General features: G+C 36.5%; 1 protein-coding gene across 7 annotated transcripts; it reads left to right on the top strand.

Moving 5' to 3' along the window:
- Positions 1 to 378: 378 nt before the first annotated feature.
- On the top strand, positions 379 to 23,760 carry OSGIN2 (oxidative stress induced growth inhibitor family member 2). Of its 7 annotated transcripts, none has more exons than XM_007182114.2 (7): positions 744 to 1,038; positions 7,187 to 7,400; positions 8,921 to 9,075; positions 14,804 to 14,940; positions 15,504 to 15,695; positions 17,994 to 18,085; positions 20,560 to 23,758. In XM_007182114.2, the coding sequence occupies exons 3-7, from the start codon at positions 9,009 to 9,011 to the stop codon at positions 21,593 to 21,595; spliced, it is 1,524 nt and encodes a 507-aa protein (XP_007182176.1). In that variant the 5' UTR covers positions 744 to 1,038; positions 7,187 to 7,400; positions 8,921 to 9,008; the 3' UTR covers positions 21,596 to 23,758. The 7 variants fall into 7 exon arrangements, with proteins under 7 accessions (XP_057388360.1, XP_007182176.1, XP_057388356.1 ...); XM_057532373.1 differs by lacking the exon at positions 7,187 to 7,400 and adding an exon at positions 4,675 to 5,089; XM_057532375.1 differs by lacking the exon at positions 744 to 1,038 and adding an exon at positions 5,060 to 5,089.
- The last annotated feature ends 320 nt before the right edge of the window (positions 23,761 to 24,080 follow it).

The following is a 24,080-nucleotide window of genomic DNA, read 5'->3' as shown; positions in this document are numbered from 1 at the left end:
CCCTTTCCCCCTCCATGAAAGGTACTCAGTGAATCTGGGGCGGGGCTGAGCACCTGTATTTTTAACCAGAGATGCCACTTACTTAAGGAAGGGGACCTCAGTCGGAAAGCCAGACTTCCCCCATCAGAACCCTTGGGGTGGGGCCCGGGCACCCATGGTTTGGTGAGTTCTCCCAGGCGATTGTGAGGCAGGGTCAAGAACAAAAAGCACGCGGAAGCTCCGGGCGTCTGCGCCCAGGCCAGCGCGAGGTAAGGCGCTAAAGTGGAGCGGGAATCTCGGTCTTGCCGGTCGTCCTCGGTGAGAGGCCCGCGTGCACCGACTCTGCAGACACTGGGGTGCTCGGGTCGCAGAGGCCGCGCAGCACGCAGGGATTTCCCCCTAACCGTCCCGCTACCAAGGTTAGCAGCTCTTCCTCTTCCCCTTGTCATCCGGCCCTCAGGACGCTCGTCCTCCCAGCCTCGCCAACCTCCCACGCCGCAGGTCGGGAGCACGCGGAGGGGCCGCAGGGCGCAGGCCGAGGCCCGGGCCCCAGTAGCCACCGCCAGCCGTCTGGTGGGCAGAGGACCTCGGGCCCCGCCCTCTCAGCCAACACTTCTTCAGGCCGGGCCCCTCGCTCTGGCCGCGGCTCCACCAATCCCGGGCCTCGCCCGCCGCCGCCGCCTCCGCACCTGCGAGGAGGAGCCCGCCCGCCGCCGCCGCAGCCGTCGCAGCGTCCCCGCCCCGTTCCGCCCCCATCACGGCGCCCAGAGACCGTCGGCCGCCGGCGTCCGGCTGCCGCTAGTCGAGGAGCGGAAGCCGCTTTACTGAAGCGGGCTTGGGTGCTCCAGAGCCCGGCCGGCTGCTGAACCGCAGCTTCCGGCAGCCGCCGCAACGGCTAGGCGCGGGGCGCGGGCGCCCCGAGGACCCCGTAACCGGGCGGGCGCCCCGAACGGGCAACCCCGCCGAGGGAGGTGGCCGTGGCGGTTGCGCTCGGGCGCCCCGTGCGCCGCGCTCCATGCCCGTGTGGTGTTGCCGCTGCTCCCTGGCCGGTCATTTCAGGTGACTTCTCCACCGTGGAAGAAAAGGGGGCAGGCGGAGGTTAGAGTGCTGCGGGGGCCTGCGGCAGGGCAGGGGCCGAAATGGGTAGAGGCCGCGCGGGTTAGGGAGTCGGGGACGGGTCGGGGGTGGAAGGCAAGCGCCTGAACTGCAGAGGCCTCCCGCCTCGGCCGCTGCTTCCTCCTGGTTCCTGTCTAGTCGAGGTTCCCCGCCTTGGCTCCTGGCTCTGGGGGACTCTCCTCTGTTGTCCCCTTTTCCTCTCCCTGGACCGTGCCAGTCACGGGACTGCGGGACCGGCTAGGCCCGGATCTAGTCGGTTACGGCGAACTGAGACTTAAAAGTAGTGCAAAGTTTTAGTGAAGGGTTGTGAGGTTCTCCCAGCCCCACACACACCTTAAACATTTTTTTTTCTTTAAAAAAAATCTAATAACCTAAGTTACTGGGTTGAAGGGAGGCAGGGAGCTATGTTTAAAATGTGATGTTCTAGCTACAAATATGTTTCTGACTTTTAAGATGTCAGTCATTGTAAGTCATATATATTGTAGAAATTTGAAAAATCTGGCGATTCTAGACTAACATTATGAGGAACGTTTTTAGGGGTCATACAGATAATACGTTTTAAAATAAAAGTTTATGTACTAGATCTAGCACAGTTGGCCAACATTTCATTCAGTTATGGAGAGAAAGACCAAAAGCAACTTGAAACTAGTTTTAACCTTCTGGTGAAGAAAAGATAAGCTTAGCGAAGACTTTAGTAAAGTGCCTTGCCTTATATATACACGAATGTGCTAGAATAATGATATGCAAAACTTCTTTTGTAAAATATGAAATTCTGATCAGAGTTCTTAAATTGGGCTGCATGTATAGACTTTAGGTGGCCAGTGAACTTGGATGTAAAGAAAGGTACCAGGAATTTTCACTCAACTTTAACCAAAATCTATTTTCTTCAACTGTAAATATAAGCAGTAAATCACAGTAGTATTTGTGACTTTGTCATCAATAGAAATCACAAGTATTTTCATACCACATTAATTGTTGCAGATACCTAGAAATACTGTTTATTTCTTTCTTCAAGATTACAGTAATTATTTTACATCACTGAACTTGTTATTTAATACAGTAGAGGAATACATAAAAACATATTCCAAGTTTACTTTTTAGTTTCCTTGTAAATCCTGTTATGTGTTTAATAATATTATTCAAAGAAGAGGTCCAGAGGCTTCACCAAATTGCAAAAGGGGTGTAAGGCACAGAAAAGACTCAGAATTCCTGTTGAACTAGAGCAGCAATCCAGGCTTGCCTACCTTCTCAGTGAGTTTTGTAGGAGTTTCTAGATTCTGGATATTAAAAATTATTTTATGTAATAAACTGCTGGATCTTAAATTCTAGGCAAATTTGTGTGGTATCTACTTGACAGACAGTGATTTGAGAGTATCAGATCCACTTTGGAGAACTTTAGAAAACAAGTTCCCCTAGTGAAAACTTGTTAAACTGAAGCCCCTGAGAAAATAATATGCCTTTTAGAAAGTACTGTCCAAAAGCCTTTTGACACCTTTTGGTACACTTGAATTCTAAGGACACAGCTTGGCATTCATACGTGTTCAACTAACCCTAGGTAGTGAATATCATGTGCTTACGTCCTCGTACAGAAATGTGGAGGAGGAGGTGAAAACAAGGTATTTGCTATATTTTGATCTTGAGGGATAAGGGAAAACAAACCTGCTAGCCAAAGAATAAAAATTGTGATTGATAAACCATATTTCCATTGTATAAACAGCTCTATCTTATCTAAAATTTTAAAAAGAAAACGTTTATTTAATAATTAAAACATTTCCTTAGGAGAAGGTTTATAATTTACTAGCACAATTTTTTTTTTTGAGTAATTTCATTAGGAACACATTTTAAAACCAATTGTGACAGTGTCTACATTTTGGATCTTGCCTTATATCTGAAAGAATAAATATTGTGAGAGAACTGTCTCCTAACTTCCCAAGGAAGAAAACTTCCATACTTCCTGTTCTAGAAGATAAAGAGTGTGACTGACTTCCTTTGTGACTTTAGAACCTTCTTTTCTTTTTTTTTTTTTTTTTAATTTTTATTTATTTATTTATTTATGACTGTGTTGGGTCTTCGTTTCTGTGCGAGGGCTTTCTCTAGTTGCAGCAAGCGGGGGCCACTCTTCATCGCGGTGCGCGGGCCTCTCACTGTCGCGGCCTCTCTTGTTGCGGAGCACAGGCTCCAGACGCGCAGGCTCAGCAATTGTGGCTCACGGGCCTAGTCGCTCCGCGGCATGTGGGATCTTCCCAGACCAGGGCTCAAACCCGTGTCCCCTGCATTGGCAGGCAGACTCCCAACCACTGCGCCACCAGAGAAGCCCTAGAACCTTCTTTTCTTATGGTAGTATCAATTTGGTAAAAATCTAAGCTCATGCTTCCAAAGACTAAACTCAGGTAGTAAAGCATTTCATTTTGAAGGATCATTTAGAAAAGTATTGCTAGGTGTGAGAAAAGTGTTTTGTTATTCAAATATTATGTCTGTGCCATCCTTTTAAATTTGTTTTGAGTCTTTGGACCCTAATGTTTCAAAAACAAAACATGGAAGGCATCTAAAATCATCTGAAATTTCAAATAGTCTTCTAATTTGATGCCTAAAAATAAGGTAACTATTTTTGCATATGTGTAAAGTGCTGTTCTTTACTATTTCCTAAAATTTAATTATATTTTCCAATTTATTGCCTCAAATAAAGGAAAAGTAGATTTTTTTAAAGTAGATTTTTTTATTACTCAAATACTTGTTTTAAATAGAACAAACATTCAGCAAATTGGATATCTGTAGTGGAAATTTTCACTGTTCATAGACCTGTGAACACAGTATGCATATACTGTAAAATATGTACAGCAATACTAAATTTATAGTTTAGACTCTGAATTTTTTAGAAAGAATACTTACTAATAGGTCTTTGTTTCATTGTTGCTTTATGTAAATTCAGTGAACCTTATTTTCATTTCTTCTCTTGATTCAGTTTTTCATGCCTGTGTTAAACCAGTATTTATCATGTACCATGCAAGTTTATTACAAATAGTTTATACCAATATTATGGATTATATACACAAAGATTATACCTATGACCAGTTAGTAGAAAATCAGAAAAAATTACGTATACTCTGGAGAATTAAGATAAGCTAAAACTTTGGCTCTATATACTCTGCTTGAGTCTTGGGAGAGACTAGTGTCAAATTGCTTGAGGCACACACACACACACAAAACCTACTAGATCTAATAAATGAATTCAGCAATATTGCAGAATACAAGATCAACATACAAAAATCAATTGTATTTCTGTACACTTACAATGAACAATCTGACAATGAAATTCATAAAACAATTCAATTTATACTAGCATCAAAGAGAATGAAATATTTAGGAATAAATTTAACAGAAGAAATGTGAAACTTGTACATTGAAAACTAGAAAACATTGAAAAGAATGAAAGGAGGCCTAAATAAATGGTAAGGAATCCCATGTTCATGGATTGAAAAGCTTAGTATTCTTAAGATGGCAGTAATGGCAATATTCCTTGAATTTATCTACAAATGCAGTGTAATCCTATCAAAATCCTAGCTGCCTTTTTTTTTTCAGAAATTGATGAGCAGATCCTAAAAGTCACATGGAATTACAAGGAACACAGAATAGCCAAGACAATCTTGAAAAAAGAACAAAGTTGGAGGATTCACACTTCCTAATTTTACAACTTACTACAAAGAAACTGTAATCAAGACAGTATGACATTGGCATAAAGATAAACATAGATCAATGGAATAGAATTGAGAGTCCAGAAATAATTCCCTTTATTTGTTGTCAGTTGATTTCTGTGGGATCCCAAGACAAAGGGAAATATCAGTCTTTTCAACAAATGATGCCAGGACAGATGGATATTCACAAGCAGAAGAATGAAGTTGGACTGCTACCTCATACTATATATAAAAGTTAACTCAAAATGGATGAAAGACCTAAATTTAAGAACTAGAACTATAAAACTCATAGAAGAAAACAGGTTTGTAATCTTAGATTAGGCAGTGCTTTCTTAGGTATGACACCAAAAGTACAGCAACAACAACAACAAAAAAAATTGGACTTGATCGAAAATTAAAACTTTTGTGATTTAAAAGACAATATAAAAAAAGTGAAAAGACAACCCACAAAATGGGGGAAAATATTTACAAATCATATATCCAAAAAGGGACTTGTATCCAGGACATATAAAGAATTTTTTAAACTCAACAATAAAAAAGACAACCCAGTTGGAAAGTGGGCAAATAATTTGAATCATTCTCTGAAGAAGATATGCAGATGGCCAATAAGCACATGAAAAGATGCTTAACATTATTAGTCATTAGGGAAATGCTAATCAAAACTGCAGTGAGATGCTACTTTACACCTACTAGAGTGGCTAAAATAACAAACACAAAAAATAACATGCTGGTGAGGATGTGGAGACATTGGAACCCTCATATCACTGGTGGGAATGTAGGAGGATGCACACTTGGGAAAATAGTTTGCTAATTCCTCAAGATGTTAAACATAGAGTTTATGGCCCAGCCATTGCATGCACTCCTAAGAGAAATGAAAACATTTGTCCACACAAAAATTTATATATGAATGTTCATAGCATATTTGTAATAACCAAAAAGTGGAAACCATCCAAATGTTTATCAGCTCATGAGTGGGTAATATACAATGGAATATTATTCAGGCATAAAAAGGAATGAAGTACCAATACATCCTACCACCTGGGTGAACCTTGAAAACATGCTAAGTGGAAGAAGCCAGACACAAAAGGCTACATAATGTACGAGGGGTTCCATTTATTTGAAATTTCCAGAGTAGGCACATCAGTAAGACAATAGATTAGTGGCTGCCAATGGCTGCCGGGAGGGAAGAATGAGGAATGAGTGCTAATGGGTGCAGCATATACTTTTGGGGTGATAAAATTTCTCTGAAGTTATTGGTAGTGATTGCAAAAACCTTGTGACTACTTAGAGCCCTGAATTGTACACTTTAAAAGGGTGAATTTTGGACTTCCCTGGCAGTCCAGTGGTTAAGACTCCGTGCTTCCACTACGGGGGGCGTGGGTTCAGTCCCTGTCAGGAAACTAAGATCCCACATGCCAAGTGGTGCCGCCAAAAAAAATAAAAGGGTGAATTTTATATGTGAATTATATCTCATTAAAAGTCTTTTTTTTTAAAAAGCATTACCAAGTTCCCTCTATTTATTTACCTTGGTCTAAGGCCTGATCAGATGATCTGTTGTTTTTCTGATGTTTTTGAGCGCTTGAAAACTTTGTCTTTCTTGATTAATAGAAGCCTAACAGAGGAGGCATTTTATTTCTAATTGTCTTAACCTCTTTTTTCTTAAGTGTAAACCCATTATTTGAGAAGACTAGTCCAGTGTAATGAAAGATCCTTGTAAAATGTATAGTCAGGGGGTTGGTGGTGGTGGGATGAATTGGGAGATTGGGATTGACTAATATGCATAAAATAGATAGCTAATAAGAAGCTGCTGTACAAAAATAAATAAAATTCAAAACAAAATGTATAGTCAGTTTATAGAATTGATAGCTATATTAAAATTCTGAGGCCTGCCAGAAAAAAAAAAAAAAAAAAGGTTTCTTGACACATCTTGACTTAGAATATTAAATGCCTCTTAATAAGTTATTAAATAAATGAATTCTACTGTACCTTTAAGTAAAAGTGATTCGGAGTTTAAGCCAACACTTCTAGCCATGATTTTTTTGTTCTTAAGGAATTTAAATGTTAATTATTTGTTTCACAGCGTTTATTTGTAGACTTAAGAAACTGGACAAGGCATTTTAGATCATTGAGTTTTGCTTATAAAATCAAATATGGTAGTAACTGCTAAAGTACCTTCATTCAGTCATTCAGAGGATTATCAGTTTGCTCTCAGAGTGTACAGGATATCAGATGATATTCAAGTATCTAGTTTAATATTTATATAGTCTCAAGTTGACTCTAACCCCCAGCATATCTGCCCTTTTATTAATGTGAAACATTTGTTAGGGTTTGAAGAAGGAGACATCTTTTTAATTACCAGAATCTTAGAGTGATGATCATTTTTATTATTTAAATTCCAGGTTATATATATGGAAGCAACAGTGTTTGAGATAGGGATGTCAGGAGGAGACTGGCCATGATGTCTGCATCTCCTGAAAAAGAACTGTGGCCTTTACAACCACCATAATATTAATGAGGCCTGGATACCTAAAACGACTAATCAGAAGCATCCAAAGGAAGCTGGGGAACCTGTCCTGGGCACACACTTTGGAGAAATATCACGGACAGGCCCAAGTATGATATACTCATGTTGAGTTCAGTTGTCAAGAAGCAGAAGGCAAGACAGCTAGTACATCTGGATCTGATTAGTGGTGGGAGTTGGAATTCTCTGAAAGGGATGGATTGAGCATAAGACACTTCTTTCAGGGGCAGGCTTGCAGTGTGAGGAGGGGCTTTCCTAAGTAGCCATATCCAAAGGGTATCAGTTCTGGCCAAAAGGGGCCATGTATCGTTAGGGGAGCCCAATTACTGGGGGTGGGAAAGCTGTCAGTGTATCCTGGGGAACTCTGCCCTATCCTAGGGTAGTTTGGGACCTTGGAAGGTTATAGGGAAGGAGAAATTTTGGTCTCTGCCTAATTCTTTCCATTTGTCATCCTCCCACAAGGATCAGTGAGTCCTGTGAAATAACTGATCCATTCCCATGTTTATCATTTTAGGAATAGTAATCACTCACCCACTGGTCAGTACTCAGTTTAATATTTTCAGACATTGGCCTGTTTCTGACTATATGAAAATGAAAAATAATTCAGGAATTCTGTTCTGAAGTAATCTCTAGTATAATGCAGAACATTAACGTGTTCAAAGGATACTCCATTTATTGCATGAGCTTGTCAGAACGCGAAAACTAGTTTCTAGGGAGGCAGTTGGGAAAGAAGGTAGATTAGAAATCAACGTTAAGATCTTTGCATTTTTCAGTATCTCTTTGAGAATAAGATGTATAAACCTTACTTTTTTTTTTACCAAAATGCACCATTTGTAATATACAAGTTCAGTAACTTTTCCTTAAAATATTATGTGTGACTTTTTTTCCAAATATACTGCCTCTATTGCACTCACCTTTTTATTAATGAGAAAAAAGTGAAGGAGAAACTTTCCAGTCCTAGGAGATCTCAGAATTATAAAAATCCCTAATACAATGTTGTGTCTTTGGTCATTAAAAATAGCTTCTTATTTAAGACTTGCCTTCAAGGCATTAAAGAGACATGAGCAGCTACATTCAGCCCTCCATATCCACATGTTCTGCGTCCACGGATTCAACCAACTGCAGATGAAAAATATTTGGGAAAGAAAAAATTCCAGAAAGTTCCAAAAAGCTAAACTTGAATTGGCTGCATGCAGGCAACTACATACATAGCATTTACATTGTATTAGGTGATATAAGTAATCTAGAGATGGTTTAAACTATGTGGGAGGATGTAGGCAGGTTATATGCAAATAGTATGCCATTTTATATAAAGGACTTGAGGATCCATGGATTTTGGTATTTGGGGAGTGAGGGTGGGGTTCTGGAACCAACCCCCCTTGGATACCGAGGGACCACTGTATTTAGGATTTCTGACAAAGTGGTGTACGTTGACATGTAGCTAAGGTACTAATTTGAAAGCATTAATCAAAAGGATTTCCTTTTCTCCTTTTATGGAACTATTGAATATTTTATGGCCTAAATAAAATCTGAATAAAGACAGATTTTTATAAAGGCTATATTGACTATATATCTGTTGTTTTGTTTTTGTTCCATATTTTCCTTTTAAAAGAAACTATAGTGACCCTGAAACTGAAGGAGAGATTTTTAATTCCTTAGTGCAATATTTTGGTGATAATTTGGGGCGAAAAGTTAAAGCTATGCCATTAGTTGAAGAAACTTCTTTACTTGAAGATTCATCAGTGACTTTGCCTGTGGTAGTAATAGGTAAGTTTTATTGCATTTTATCTCTTAAAATTACAGTTCTGATCCTTACTACTTTTATAAATGCACAGTTACATAGCACAAGTTCTTAGGATTGTATTGAAAAGTATTCTTAGGTTGCTTAATATTTTTAAATAACCAATAACCAAATCTTTGGAGAGAGGAATTGGTTTATCTGATATTAGATTCTGTGTTAGAATGGAACATTTTTTCATTGAAGGGTTGATATTACTCTATTATTTTAAAATATCAGTAGTCTATCAGTTGTGTTACTTATATGACAGTGTCATGATAATGATGATAACCAATGTTATTAGAGCCCTGTATAGAGCATTCTGTGTACATTATTGGATTATGCCTTACAACCCGATAGCCCTCTGAGGTTTTCGGGTATGGACGGACAGGGAAACTCAGTTGTTGAGTAACCTGTGCAAGTTAGTAGTCAATGCTCAGTTAGTAAAGAACATTATAGTACTCTACAGTTAGGTTTATAATATTTTAACCATATGTTACTATTATATATCCATTGTACCACCTCAATAGATAGGTATATAAGATATTAAAAATTAAGTTATTAATAAAACCTAATTCAAAATTATAAAATTTTATGATTTTGTTTTATTGCATGTATTTAATTACCTGTCATATGTATCTTTAATCTAATATTCAAACTCATGAAGTTGGACAAGTACTATAGTATGAAACCAAGCCAAAGGAAAGAATTATGGGACATAATGTACCTTGATGGCATACAACTTCCTTAGTTTCTTTGACTTGTTTCAAGTTAATGGAGAGGAAAGTCCTGTGATCTGTCTGGCATATTGACATCTCTCCATAGGAGATTCAATAAAGGAAGGAAGGAAGGAAGGAAGGAAGGAAAACAAGATAGTTCTACACTAGATTCCCCTCTAGGGGAGCTGACAGTGTTTGCAGTATTTCTCATCCAAGATATCTTGGAAACTAAATCTCACATTCCATTTCCCACTTATATCCAGCCCTGGTTTTCCATCCTGGATGTCTTGCCATAGGCAAAGGAACCTATGTCTTCTTGTTCTAGTTGGGCTATGGCAGGGTCAGAAAAGGAAAAACTACTTTCATCTGCGCCTTACTTCCCCCAAAGCAATCTGTTCCTATTTTGCCTCAGCTAGCCGAAGCGTAGCTTAACCTCATGTATATAGGGCCATTATTGCTGGCAGTAGCACCGCCAGCTGATCATAATAAAGGGCTAATTTCCTTAATGTATGTAATTGGTTTTCTGTTGCTGTCATAACAAATTACCACAAACCTGGTGGCTTTAACAACATAAATGTATTTAACTGTTCTATAGAACAGAAGTCCAACACTGGTCTCACTGGGCTAAAATCAGCAGGGCTGCATTCCTTTTGGAGGCTCTAGGATAGATAAAATGTTTCCTTGCTTTCCCAGTTTCTAGAGGCTACTAGTATTCCTTGGCTCCTGGACCCCTTTTGCATCTTCAAAGCCAGCAGTGTCGTTTCTCTTTTAACATTTCATAGTTATGGTTCCTCCTTACCAAAGGTGGGAAAGAGTCTCTGTTTTTAAGGACTTGTGTGATTAGATTGGGCCCACCTGGATAATCCAGGGTACTCTCTCCAGCTCACTGTCCTTAATTTAATCACATCTACAAAGTCCTTTTTCTCTGTAAGGTAACACGCTCAGGTTCTTGGGGTTAGGAATGGGAAATCTTTGGGAGTTGGGGCACATTCTGCCTGTGTATATATTTCTCTATGAACTGCTTATTTGTATTCTTTTTGTATTGTCTTTTGAGTGTTATTTCTTTTTGATTCTTTGAGATATTAACTCCCACTATTTTTCATATAGTCAATATTTATTTTAATAGGCTTTATTTAGAGCAGTTTAAGTCTATAGGAAAATGAAACAGAAATTACAGAGAATATTTCTGTAAATACTCTCCCAACCCCCTTTTATTAATATCTTTATTATATATTCCTTTTCTTCTCCTTCCCAACCCCCTTTTATACCTTTTATTAACATCTTGCTTTGGTGTGGTACATTTGTCACAATTGATGAACCACTGTTTTTATACATTATTATTATTAACTAAAATCTATAGTGCGCATTAGGGTTCACTCTTTGGGTTGTACAGTTCTATGGGTTTTGCTGGGTGTATAATGTCATGTATTATAACATCATATAGAATAGTTTCACTGCCCTAAAAACCTCCTGTGTTCCACACATTCATCCTGTCCTTCAACTATCAACCCTTGGTAACCACTGATCTTTTACTATCTGTATAGTTTTGCCTTTTCCAGAATGTCATATATATGGAATCACTGTATGTAGCCTTTTCAGACTGGCTTCTTTGACTTAGCAATATGCATTTAAGATCCCTCTCTCTGTCTTTTCATGGCTTGATACTCATTTCTTTTTATCACTGGATACTATTGCATTGTTTGGATGTTTCAGTTTACCCATTCGCTTATTGAAGCACATCTTGGTTGCTTCCAATGTTTGACATTTATGAATAAAGTGCTGCAAACATTTATGTACAGATTTTTGCATGGCCATTCAGTTTTCAACCCACCTAGGAGTGTGATTGCTGGGTCATACAGTAAGACTATGTTTAGCTTTTTAAGAAACTGTCAAATTGTCTTCCAAAGTGACTGTATAATTTTGCATTCCCAGCAACTATGAATGAGAGTTCCTGTTGTTCCACATCCTTGGAAACATTTGATACTGTCTGTGTTTTGGGGTCTAGCCATTCTGATAGGTGTGTAGTATCTCATTGTTTTAATTTGCTGTTCTGTAATGATATACAATGTTGAGTAATTTCTCATATGCTTATATTCCATCTCTATACCTTGAGGTACAGAGCTTTTCCCTACTTTTTAATTGATTCTGTTGGTGGTTTTCTTATGGTTGAGATTTAAGAGTTCTTTGTATATGTTAGAAACAAGTACTTTATCAAATACATGTTTTGCAAATATTTGCTCCTAGTCTGTGACTTGTCTTTTCATTCTCTTAACAGTTACTTGGCAGAGCATAAATTTTAAATTTTAAGAAGTCCTGCATATAAATTTTTTTCTTTCGTAGATCTTGCTTTTGGTGTTATATCTAAAAACTCATTACCAAACCCAACGTCACCTAGATTTTCTCATAGTTATTTTCTAGATGTTTTATAATTTTTATTTAAAATTAATTAATTAATTATTTTTTGGCTGTGTTGGGTCTTCGTTTCTGTGCGAGGGCTTTCTCTAGTTGCAGCAAGTGGGGGCCACTCTTCATCGCGGTGCGCGGGCCTCTCACTATCATGGCCTCTCTTATTGCGGAGCACAGGCTCCAGACGCGCAGGCTCAGTAATTGTGGCTCACGGGCCTAGTTGCTCCGCGGCATGTGGGATCTTCCCAGACCAGGGCTCGAACCCGTGTCCCCTGCATTAGCAGGCAGATTCTCAACCACTGCGCCACCAGGGAAGCCCTAGATGTTTTATAATTTTGTGTTTTATATTTAGTCTATAATCTGTTTTAATTCATTTTTGTAAAGATATAAAGTTAGTATCTATATTCATATTTTTTACATGTGGATGTCCAGTTGTTCTAGTACCATTTGTTGAGAAGATTATCCTTTCTCCATTGCATTGCCTTCGCTTTTTTGTCAAAAATAAGTTGACTGTATTTGTGAGGATCTATCTCTTGGCTGTCTATTCGGTTCCATTCATTTGTATATTCTTTCATTTCCACACTGTCTTGTTGACTGTAGTTTTACAGTAGATGAAGTTGGATGGCATTAGTCCTAACTTTGTTCTTCAATATTATATTGGCAGTTCTGGGTCTTTTGCCTTTCCATTTAAACTTTAGAATCAGTTTGCCAATATCCACAAAGTAACTTGCTGGGATTTTGATTTTGATGGCATCATATCTGTAGATCAAGTTGGGAAGGACTGACATCTTAACAATATTGAATCATTCTATCCATGAACATCGAATAGCTTTCCAACAGTTATATATTCTTTGATCTCTTTCATCAGAGTTTTGTGGTTTTTCTCATTTAGATCTTATGTGAATTTTGTTAGACTTATACCCAAGTATTTCTTGCAAATATAAGTGGTGTTGTGTATTTAATTTCACATTCCACTTGTTCATTACTGGTCTGTAGGAAAGCAATTGACATATATTGACCTTGTATCATGCAACATAATTGCTTATTACTTCCAGGAGTTTTTTTGGTCAATTCTTTGGGACTTTTGACATAGATAATCATGGCATTTACAAATAAAGACAGTTTTGTTTCTTCTTTCCCAATCTGTATACCTTTAATTTCCTTTTCTGGTCTTAGTGCATTAGCTAGGATTTCCATTAAGGTGTGTGATGAGTAGGAATGGTGAGAAGAGACATCCTTTTCTTGATCTTATAGGGAAAAAACCCCCTAATTTCTCACCATTAATTATGATGTTAGCTGTAGGATTTTTGTCGATACTCTTTATCAAGTTAAGGAATTTCCCCTCTGTTGTTTGTTGAGAGTTTTTACATGAATAGGTGTTGGATTTTCTCAGATGTTTTTTTCTATTTCTGTTGGTATTATGATTTTTCTTTAGTTTTGTCTCTTTCTTTTTGATTCAAGGAAGTTAGCTCTTTGCCTCAGATCTTAACTCCCAGTATTTGCCATTTAAAAAAAAAATTTATGAAGTCAAATGGTTTATTTTCCTTTCTGTCTTTTGAGTTTTGTGTTGTATTTAAAGGCTTCTTACTACAGCATTATAAGTAGAAATATTAACCTCTTTCCTAATATTATGATGTTACTTTTCATGTTTACATCTATGAGCTTATTTTATTTGGGGCAAAATATTAGACAAGGAACAGGATATTTTTCTGATGGCTTACAGTTGTCCCAGATAGATTAAATTTTTGGTAGATGGATATAATAGAGAAGTGGCAACCCAGACTAAAAGAACTACAGAAATCAAAGTAGTTGTTGGAGTTCAACAACAAGAAAAAATCCAGTTTGGTTTTGGGTAAAGGATATAGAAATACAGGAGGGACGTTATTAGGAGGTGGGACTTGAAAGATGGTTGAGACCAGAACATGGAGAACACTGGATAGAAGAAACAAGCAATGAAGGACTTTGGGTAGAGTGGGTAACATAGCGTGGGTAACATAATGAGAACTCTGTTATGAAAACTCATTTGAATGTAGAATGTGAAATGATTTGAAGTAGGTGAATCTTGACGAGGAACAAGAAGAGATTTTTGTCTTCTGAGTGAGAATATATGAGTGAGAATAACAAAGACAACTGAATGGATATAGGTGACAAAATACGTTTAAACCAGAACCTGATTAACTTAGGATTTTGCTGGTAAGTATCATACCAGCAAAGGAATAAGGTTTAAAGGAGGGGCACCAAAATGGAAGAACTCATGAATTTGCTTTTGAACACATTGTGATTAAGTTATTAGTGGTTCAGTCAGGTGAAGAAGTGGCATATGGAAATTTGGGATATATTTTGGGCGTAAGAGGTCAGCCTAGATATCTAATTTTGAGGGTTAGTAGCATAGAGAGTTGAAGCTTTGAGTAGGTGAGACTCCCAAAAGAAAACAGGAGAGAAGACAAAAATCTTCTCTTGTGAATACTTGTCTTTGAGAGTTTAGAGAAAGAAGAATTGGTGAAGGAGAAAAACCATCTGTGAAACAGAAAAGCCAAAGAACATGAGTATTAAGACGCAAGATACACCCCTCTCCACCTTTTTTTTTTAATAGGAAATGGACCCTCAGGAATCTGCCTTTCTTATATGCTGTCAGGCTACAGACCATATTTATCATCAGAAGCAATACATCCAAACACAATCTTACATAGCAAATTAGAAGAAGCGAGACATCTTTCCATTGTTGATCAGGTATTATTTTTCACATGTTGATGCTTTTAAATTTTTTTATACTGAGGCAAGGTTAGTTTTCTACTATATAAGCATTGTACTTCTTAGCTGAAAACATTTTCTTCTAAATAACACCTTCTAACATTTTAATTTTAGATTTGTAAATATATTCTGCTGAGTTGCTTCCATTTATTTTCCTGAATTAATTAGAGCAGAATTTCCCAAATTATTTCCTGATGGAGTTTAATAGGTGCTCTATGCTCTGGTAAGTTTGGGAAATGCTGCTTTTTATTATTAGAGTGTCATGGTAAACATAGTAAGGCATACTAGCATATTAAAGTCATCTTCAAGTTTTGTAGTAAAACGATCTGATTAGCTTTTTGAAACCCAACCTTTTCCCATACTTATTTGACCAGAGAATCTATTAAGATCTCAAGGAACGTCAGTGTTTTGTAGCACACTCTATGGGAAATGCTGGATTACAATAATGGTCTTCACTATTATTATGTTAGCTGGAGTTTTTTTGTTTGTTTTTCCAAACTATCTGCCTTTTTTCTTTCTTTTTGAAAAAAAAATTCATTCAGGACTTAGAGTATTTGTCTGAGGGCCTTGAGGGTCGATCATCCAATCCTGTTGCAGTACTTTTCGACGCACTTCTTCATCCAGATGCTGACTTTGGGTATGATTATCCATCCATTTTGCATTGGAAATTAGAACAGCATCATTATATCCCTCACTTAGTTCTTGGTAAAGGTCCACCTGGTGGAGCTTGGCATGTGAGTATATTTTCCTTAGCATTTTAGTGAATGTGAATTATTATACGTCATCTTGATAAGACCATTTTGATTCTTAAACATTATGATATAATGTTATATATGATGATTACCACATCTTTATCTGAGAATTTTAATGTGTTCAGATAAATATGAATTAATTACTAGTAGAAATTAAGCCAAATTTGATTAGTGATAGTGTCTTAGAATAAGTGTTTCTCTAAGAATTATACAGAAAATATTTCAAGATGTTTTGCATAGTAAAACATTTTTAATTCATTTATTCATTGTAGAGTTTACAAAATCTCACACAGTATTTCATTCTAATATGTATTATTTCCCTACATTTTCAAGATCTTAAATGAAAAATGTAAAAGAAAAAAAATTGTATTAGTCTGCTTGGGCTGCTAAAATAAAATACCATAGACTGAGTGTCTTAAACAACAGATTCACACTTTGAAGGCTGGAAAATCCAAGATCAAGGTGCCAGATGATTCAGTTTATGGTGAGGGCTCTTTTTCTGGCTTGCAGACAGCTGCTTTCTTGCATATCCTTATGTAGCAAAGAGAGTGTGAACTCTCTTCTTGTAAAACCACTAATCCTGTTATGAGGGCATCAGCCTCATGACCTCATCTAGCCCTAATTACCTTCCAAAGGCCCCATCTCCAAATGCCATAACATTGGAGGGTTAGGGTTTCAGCATGTGGATTTGGGGGGTGATACAATTCAGTCCATAGCAGAGGTTAAACCAGAGGACTGTCAACATAAAGATCCAGCATATTTAATTAGCAGGCAGCAACTAATAATTTTTCTTCACTCCTGTGTCCTTAGCAGTTAGTACAGTGTCTAGTGTGTGGTGAGTGCTCACTTGTACAAATAAATGTTAAATAATTTTTGCTATGTTATGAAATAAAGACTTCATGGGAATTTTAACTTTAAATATCAAATCTTTAGTATAAACTTCAGTTGGATATTCCTATATTAGTGCAACGTTATATGGCTAAAAGTTGTTTACATTTATCAAACGATTGTTTCAGAGTATTGGGGGACTTTATAGATTAACTATGTCGCTGACTTTTTCATCTCAATTACCTTTATGGTAATGGATAGCAACTATCAAAATATCTGTGCCTTTTAGCTTACATGTTTATATTTGCTTTATTAATAAGTAGCATTCTTAATAAAACTGCATTTATTGAAAAAGCCATAATACATTTTTTAAGTTTTTAGAGAACCTTCTATAAATTCCTGAGGTTTTATTGTACATATATATTTTCTGCTTAGAAAAATGTGCAGGCAATATTTGATCTCTGTTACTGCATTTCTCCCACTTACATTTAGGAAAGTTAAAGTATGGATAAGCCTTGATTACTAAAACCATATTTGAATCAGTGCTAAAGCGATATATACCTGAAACTTGGTTCTAATCCTAGTATCAGGCCCAGCCTGCTTCAAAGCAGTGGCAACTTGCTGCATTCTCTTCCTGTGGTGATCTTGTACTGTCACAAATAATATGACTTTATAAGCCATAGCACATAGTAAGTGCTCTGTAAATGTTGGCCAATAATAATAATAACAAGTCCCATTCCCAATACTGGGCTGTGTAGAAACAGGGCAAGAAGGGTTCAGATAAAAGAAGGCATAGCCTAAAAGAGTTGGTTGAAAGTGATCGTTGAGGTCATTGGGAAAGGTGCTTTTGGCCCTTGGGCTTTTCTTGCTTTGTACTGAGCAAAGCAGAAGTAGTGCAAGCTTGAAGGGGCTCACTTCCTTAAAGGCAGCATTAGCCTCAGCAGTGAGTCTGTTCTTAATCAGGCAACCACTTACTTATTTCCCTAGTTTTAGAAAGCGATGCCTGCTGTATTGAAACCAGCTTAGACTTCACAATCATAATTGATTGGGGGGGGAAGCTATTTTGCTGCCCATTTAAAGTGTTAGAAATGAATGAACTTGTCCCCTTTTGTTTAAAATGAAAATACTGATTTGCTCCTCTAACACGATATTCTGCATCTAATTATGTTGATTATAGGCATTGGGTGATATTGTAAATCTGATTTATAAATGTATAATTACATGAAAGAAGGAGTATAGAAACTACCAAGTGTTGAAAATATTTGAAAGTTAATTGGAATAAATTTCCAGAGGTGATTTACACAACCATTTAGGACTTCTTTGAGCTCTCCTTTTCCAGACTTAATTATAGTAAATGAGATGGCTTTGGTTAAAAAAAAAATAACAAAAAAGAAAAAAACCCTTGCTACTGATAAAATATGTTTTTTGATTGTACATTTTTTATTCAAATAGAATATGGAAGGCTCGATGTTGACAATCAGCTTTGGAAATTGGATGGAGCTACCTGGACTTAAATTTAAAGATTGGGTATCTAGCAAACGAAGGTAAAGATCAAACTATTAAAATTTTGGTGTACAATGGGAGTCTGTCAGCCAATCTCAAACTAGTTGTGATCCTGTCTTAGATGAATAATATTAATGCATGTGTCTTTCAAATAAAACCTCTTTGCAGCAGTGGTTATGAGTTAGTTTCTATTTAGAGATTTTATAAAACTAAGCACACAGAAGTAAGGGCTTGTCTACAGACTGTTAATCATAGTTTTATCCCACTCTCCTGTTAAACCACTTTGTTTTGTTACTTTCTTGTCCACCTACATATCCTTTCCTTATTTACTTATTTTTATGAGTGGATATATATAACTTATTTTTATGAATGGATATATAACTTCATGTATGCATATCTCATGTATACATACCTAAAGTATTTGACTTTTCAGAGTAGAAGAGTATATATAATGAATAATTTTAAAAGGCTTAAGATTTATATGATCTGAAGAGAAACCAGAATATATATAATGAATAATTTAGAATGATGGAATAAAATAGAATCCGTGATGTGATTGCCTACTTGGCTGTAGAGGTAAATATTTAATAAGAATACTAAAATATGAAAATAGATAATATGAAAATCCCCTAACACAACATTGTAAAAAAAACTATACTTCAATGAAAATTAATTTTTAAAAAAAGAAAATATGAAAATCTCAACTTGAAAGAATAAAAGTTTATTTTGTATTTATTTGGGAGAAAGAACCCAAAATTTAAAAAGAGAAATATGAAAAGCCCTATCATTTTCAAGCCATTTTCATTCCTATAGATAGTAACTACTAATACACAGAATCTACTCTAATTTGACTGCTGCCAGAAACAATAAATTAAAGCAGGAAGTTACTCAGCCTTTGTTAGAACAGGGCTGTAATGTTTGAATGCTTTACTTTCTGCTAGATAGAAACCATGTTAATCTACAGTAATTATCCTTAATTTAAGAAGATTTAAGGAAAGTAAATTTAGACCAGAGTAAATTTAAACCTTTCAAATATGACTTTTGGGTTTTTAAAAAGGAATTTTATGTGGGTTTGAAATGTTAAGTTGCAAAATCAGGCAAATTGTACAAGTTCTTGATTTTCATAAGTAAGAAAGTGAAATTGCTCAACATATTTTTCCCTTTATGATGTGGGTAAGAAAGGGAAAGAAAGCTTTATGATTTACATACCAGAGTGTTCATCCTTCTAAATTGAGCATATTGTGTGTTTAATATGTGAAAATGAATCTTGTGATAAATATTCGCTTTAGTTCCTGCCCTTGCATAGTGTTAAGACTCTTAGACCTCTAGAGATTGGCAGGGTTTAAATCCTGACTCTGTAACTTCTAATGTTATGACCTTGGTCAAATAACTTAAACTAGCTATCAATTTCCTAGTTTTCAAAATGAAGATAATAATAATAGTAACTATTACATAGGGTTTCTGTACAAATTGAGAGTTAATACATTCTAAATCTTAATTATTATAGTCATTAAACTTTGAACTTCTTCCAGCTACAAGTTACACTGAATTATGTGAAATGATTTGGTGTTTTTTCTGGTTTTTCTTGGCCCCACTGCGTGGCTTATGGGATCTTAGGTCCCCAACCAGGGATCGAACCCGGGCCCTTAGCAGTGAAAGCACGGAGTCCTTACCACGGGACCACCAGGGAATTCCCTGATTTGGTGTTTTTATTTCTACTTACTTCTAATTGGGGCATTGTTTAAGGATACTAACGCCCATTGCTTTCAATTTCAGGTGGAAAATAAAAAATGTATTAACGTGCTTTTTTCATAAAGAGCAGCTTATATTTATAGATCTCTTTATGAGTAGGAAAACACAGAGAGAGAATTGTTATCTACTTAAATATGATTTTGTTCAGCAAAAGACTGATCTGAATTATTTTTGGTCATTAGGAAAACAGAAAGCAACTTATTAAAAATCGTGTCTAGATATTATCTTTGAGAAGTATATGTATTGCAGTCAGACCTGTAATATCTCAATGGTTGTAATCTAAACAATTCAGTCTACAGTTAAATAGAATACAGACTGAATAGTATAGCTATAGACTGAATTATTTAGATTACAATTGTGAGATAGACTAAAATAGTCTAATTTTCAGATATCCACATTTTAATCCATTTATTTAATAAAAGTTTATTGATAAAGGCAGCTAATCTGAACAGATACTTATACAAGGCATTGGGGAAACAAAGATGCATTAAATACAGTCTCTACCCTCATGGGACTTCCTCCATTGATAAACTAATTTATTAACATTTTTAAAGAAAAGGAAAGGCTTTCTTTCTTTGTAAAGTGTTATGGTAAGTGTTATGTAAAGTGTTATGGTAAGTGTTATGGTAAAGTGTATGGTTAGCTTTAGCTGAGACAGTCCAGAGGAATTAAAAAGATATAACAGTTCACTAGATGGAGAAGTACTAATCATGGAAACTAAAAGTATTATCCTCATAGAATATTTTTCCTTTTCTCTTTATAGGAACCTAAAAGGGGATCGAGTTATGCCAGAGGAAATAGCTCGCTACTATAAACATTATGTAAAAGTCATGGGTCTTCAGAAGAATTTCAGAGAGAATACTTACATTACCTCTGTATCAAGACTCTATAGAGATCAAGTTGATAATGATGGTCAAGACAGAGATATTTCAACACAGCATTTACAGATAGAGAAGTCAAAATTTACCAAGAGAAACTGGGAAATCAGGGGTTATCAGCGAATAGGAGATGGTTCCCATATTCCTTTCTGTCTCTTTGCTGAAAATGTAGCTCTGGCAACTGGAACATTGGATTCTCCTGGCCGTTTGGAAATTGATGGGGAAGATTTTCCTTTTGTGTTTCATTCAATGCCTGAATTTGGAGCCGCTATAAGCAAAGGAAAGTTGTGTGGCAAAGTGGATCCAGTGTTAATTGTAGGTTCTGGGCTTACCGCAGCTGATGCAGTACTGTGTGCTTACAACAATAATGTCCCTGTGATTCATGTATTTCGCAGACGAGTAACTGATCCAAGCTTAATTTTCAAACAGCTTCCCAAAAAGCTTTATCCAGAATACCATAAAGTCTATCATATGATGTGTACTCAGTCATATTCTTTAGACTCAAATCTTTTATCTGATTATACCAGTTTTCCTGAGCACCATGTGCTTTCCTTTAAGTCGGACATGAAATGCATTCTTCAAAATATCTCTGGATTGAAGAAAATATTTAAGCTCTCTGCAGCAGTAGTGTTGATAGGTTCTCATCCCAATCTGTCCTTTCTGAAGGAGCAAGGGTGTTACCTGGGCCACAACTCAAGCCAGCCAATCACATGTAAGGGTAATCCTGTGGAAATAGACGCATATACATATGAGTGTGTTAAAGAAGCCAACCTTTTTGCATTGGGTCCTTTGGTTGGAGACAATTTTGTTCGATTTTTAAAGGGAGGGGCACTGGGTGTTACACGCTGTTTAGCTACAAGACAGAAGAAAAAAAAGCAGCATTTATTTGTTGAAAGAGGAGGAGGAGATGGGATAGCTTAGAGCAGGTTTACAAGTAATTTATATGAACACTTTACCATTAAAGATTTTTAATAGTGGTTTTACAGTGTACTGGCTTGAATTTTCTGAACTTGAATTAACTGGAAGAGCCTCAAGCTATAGTAACTATTTTTTAAAGTTACCAGAATTTGGTGTCCTGATTACATTATAATGTATCAAAGGTGTCAATTGTCAGACAAATACAAACACTGCCAATTTTGTATACTTTAAGTTCTCACTTAACTAAAACATTCTTTTCTTCCAAGACTTATTTTTTGTGATCGTTGTTGGTTATTTATGTTTGATTACAAAATATAACAGCATTGAATCTATAAAACCACAGTCATTAGGCCAGAGGTTTCCTTCACTTTATATATTGGGTCACCTTGCTGCTCAAAGGGTGGTTCAAAGATAGCATCAGCTTCATTTGTGGCTTGTTAGAAAGGTAGACTCTCAGGACCCACAACAGACTTACTGAATCAGAAATTGCATCTTAATGAGATCCTCAAGGAATATGTATGCTTATTAAAGCTTGAGACACACTGGTCTAAAAGAAAATGGGATGTAAAGGTATAGATGCTGAGGGTGGGTGGAAAAAGAGGGCATATACTACTCAGGTTTTATTTATTTTGAAATCATCAATTGTATAAATCTAATTTATTAACAAATATGATGGGCTTTTAAAATTTTTTTATTATTGAAACCTTGACAGGTAATTCATAGTTTCAGCTTCTAATTTAAACAGTCCAATAATGTTGGCATATACTGAGACATCCAGGGACCTGCTGAGATATTTTTTAGAGATATATTCTCTAGTTAACTAGCATAATACTTAAACTAATTTGCAGTTCAATAAATTTTGAATGGAACTATTTATTCCTTTGTGAACACTGAGTTAATTTCTGTCACTGAAACTTAAGATATTTGGGCATAAGTACTTATAATATTGCAATACTTTTTGAGTATTACCAGAATTATTAAACGTTAAAATTGAAAAAGTTAAAACCTGTCTTTTCTATTCTCAAGATGATTACTTTGAAATTTGTTCATTGGAGATGACATAGCATTTAATCCTTTGGTTATTTATTGAATTATATGTTCTATCTTGATTTATATTTAGGTGTGCTTAATGTCTTGTGTTTTCATGCAAATCCCCAGAAATTTAGTATTAGACAAGAAAAGTGTTACTTGTGAAGTTCTCCACGGCAAATTGAATTCCTCAAGTCTTTTTCTCTCTGTTACTCTTTTTTTTTTTTTTTTTTTGGTAAAATTTATTTCACCTGGAATGTGTTTAGTCAAAGCCTATTTCTATTTTATTTATTTATTTATTTATTTATGGCTGCATTGGGTCTTCGTTGCTGCACACAGGCTTTCTCTAATTGCAGTGAGTGGGGGCTACTCTTCATTGCAGTGCGTGGGCTTCTCATTGCTGTGGCTTCTCTTGTTGCGGAGCACAGGCTCTAGGTGCACGGGCTTCAGTAGTTGCGGCTCGTGGGCTCTAGAGCGCAGGCTCAGTAGTTGTGGCACACAGGATCAGTTGCTTTGTGGCATGTGGGGTCTTCCCGGACCAGGAATCAAACCCGTGTCCCGAGTATTGGCAGGTGGATTCTTAACAACTGTGCCACCAGGGAAGTCCCTCTTTTTTTTTTTTTTTTAGTATTAAAAAATGGACTAAAAGTCAGTATTTTTCTGTTCATGTTATTGCAATGTTAGGTGCTTACAGAATCATAATTCACCTTAAAATAGAATTGTTTGGAATAGACATCTACAACTAGCTGTTTCAGATGAATTCTTACACTCTTGAAAACTGTCATGTATGATTAACTTGATTTTAGAAATGACATACCCAGTTTTTATAATGGTAACTTTTTCAAATTAGTTTCACACCTATTGATATGGTATAACATCCTTTCATGCACTTGATTGAGCACTTTCTTGTTTGTTGTTTTGAGCTCTGAATTAGTTGGATTGGATGTTTTTCTTAATGTCGATTCTAAATTGAAAATGACATTGTCATAAAGATGGTTTCTAGGGAAGGATAAAAACTGTTGACATCCCCTTGTGTCTCAAAAGTTTGCTTTTACCCGACCAATAGCATTTTTGCGATGAGAGTATTCACATACACACACAAAATGACTTCAAGGAAAATAAAACTTCAGAAGGGCCCTAAAGGCCCTAAATAAACCTGGTGAATAATTTCATTTTTAGTAACCTCACGTTTCTCAGTTCTCCCTCAGACCTAGCTGTCCTATGTTGCATGTAACATTAAAGCTTTTTCTCTGATGTAATATACTCTTGTACTCTTAAGTTGATCAATTTCTGTCCCATAATTCCAAATCTTTCATTATTTGTCAGTATCAACTACCTATTCAGGGAGGGAGGAAAGCACTAAATATTTTGACTAGTCATACCATGATGTGGGCATCTCCTTCATCCCTCAAAAGCCGAGCTCTTGAAAGAATGATTAAAAAGCAGAACCTCTTTGGGG

This window comes from Balaenoptera acutorostrata, chromosome 17 (assembly GCF_949987535.1).
Source record: "Balaenoptera acutorostrata chromosome 17, mBalAcu1.1, whole genome shotgun sequence".
In the NCBI taxonomy this organism is placed as follows: domain Eukaryota; kingdom Metazoa; phylum Chordata; class Mammalia; order Artiodactyla; family Balaenopteridae; genus Balaenoptera; species Balaenoptera acutorostrata.
This window is presented reverse-complemented; position numbering and strand designations above follow the sequence as displayed.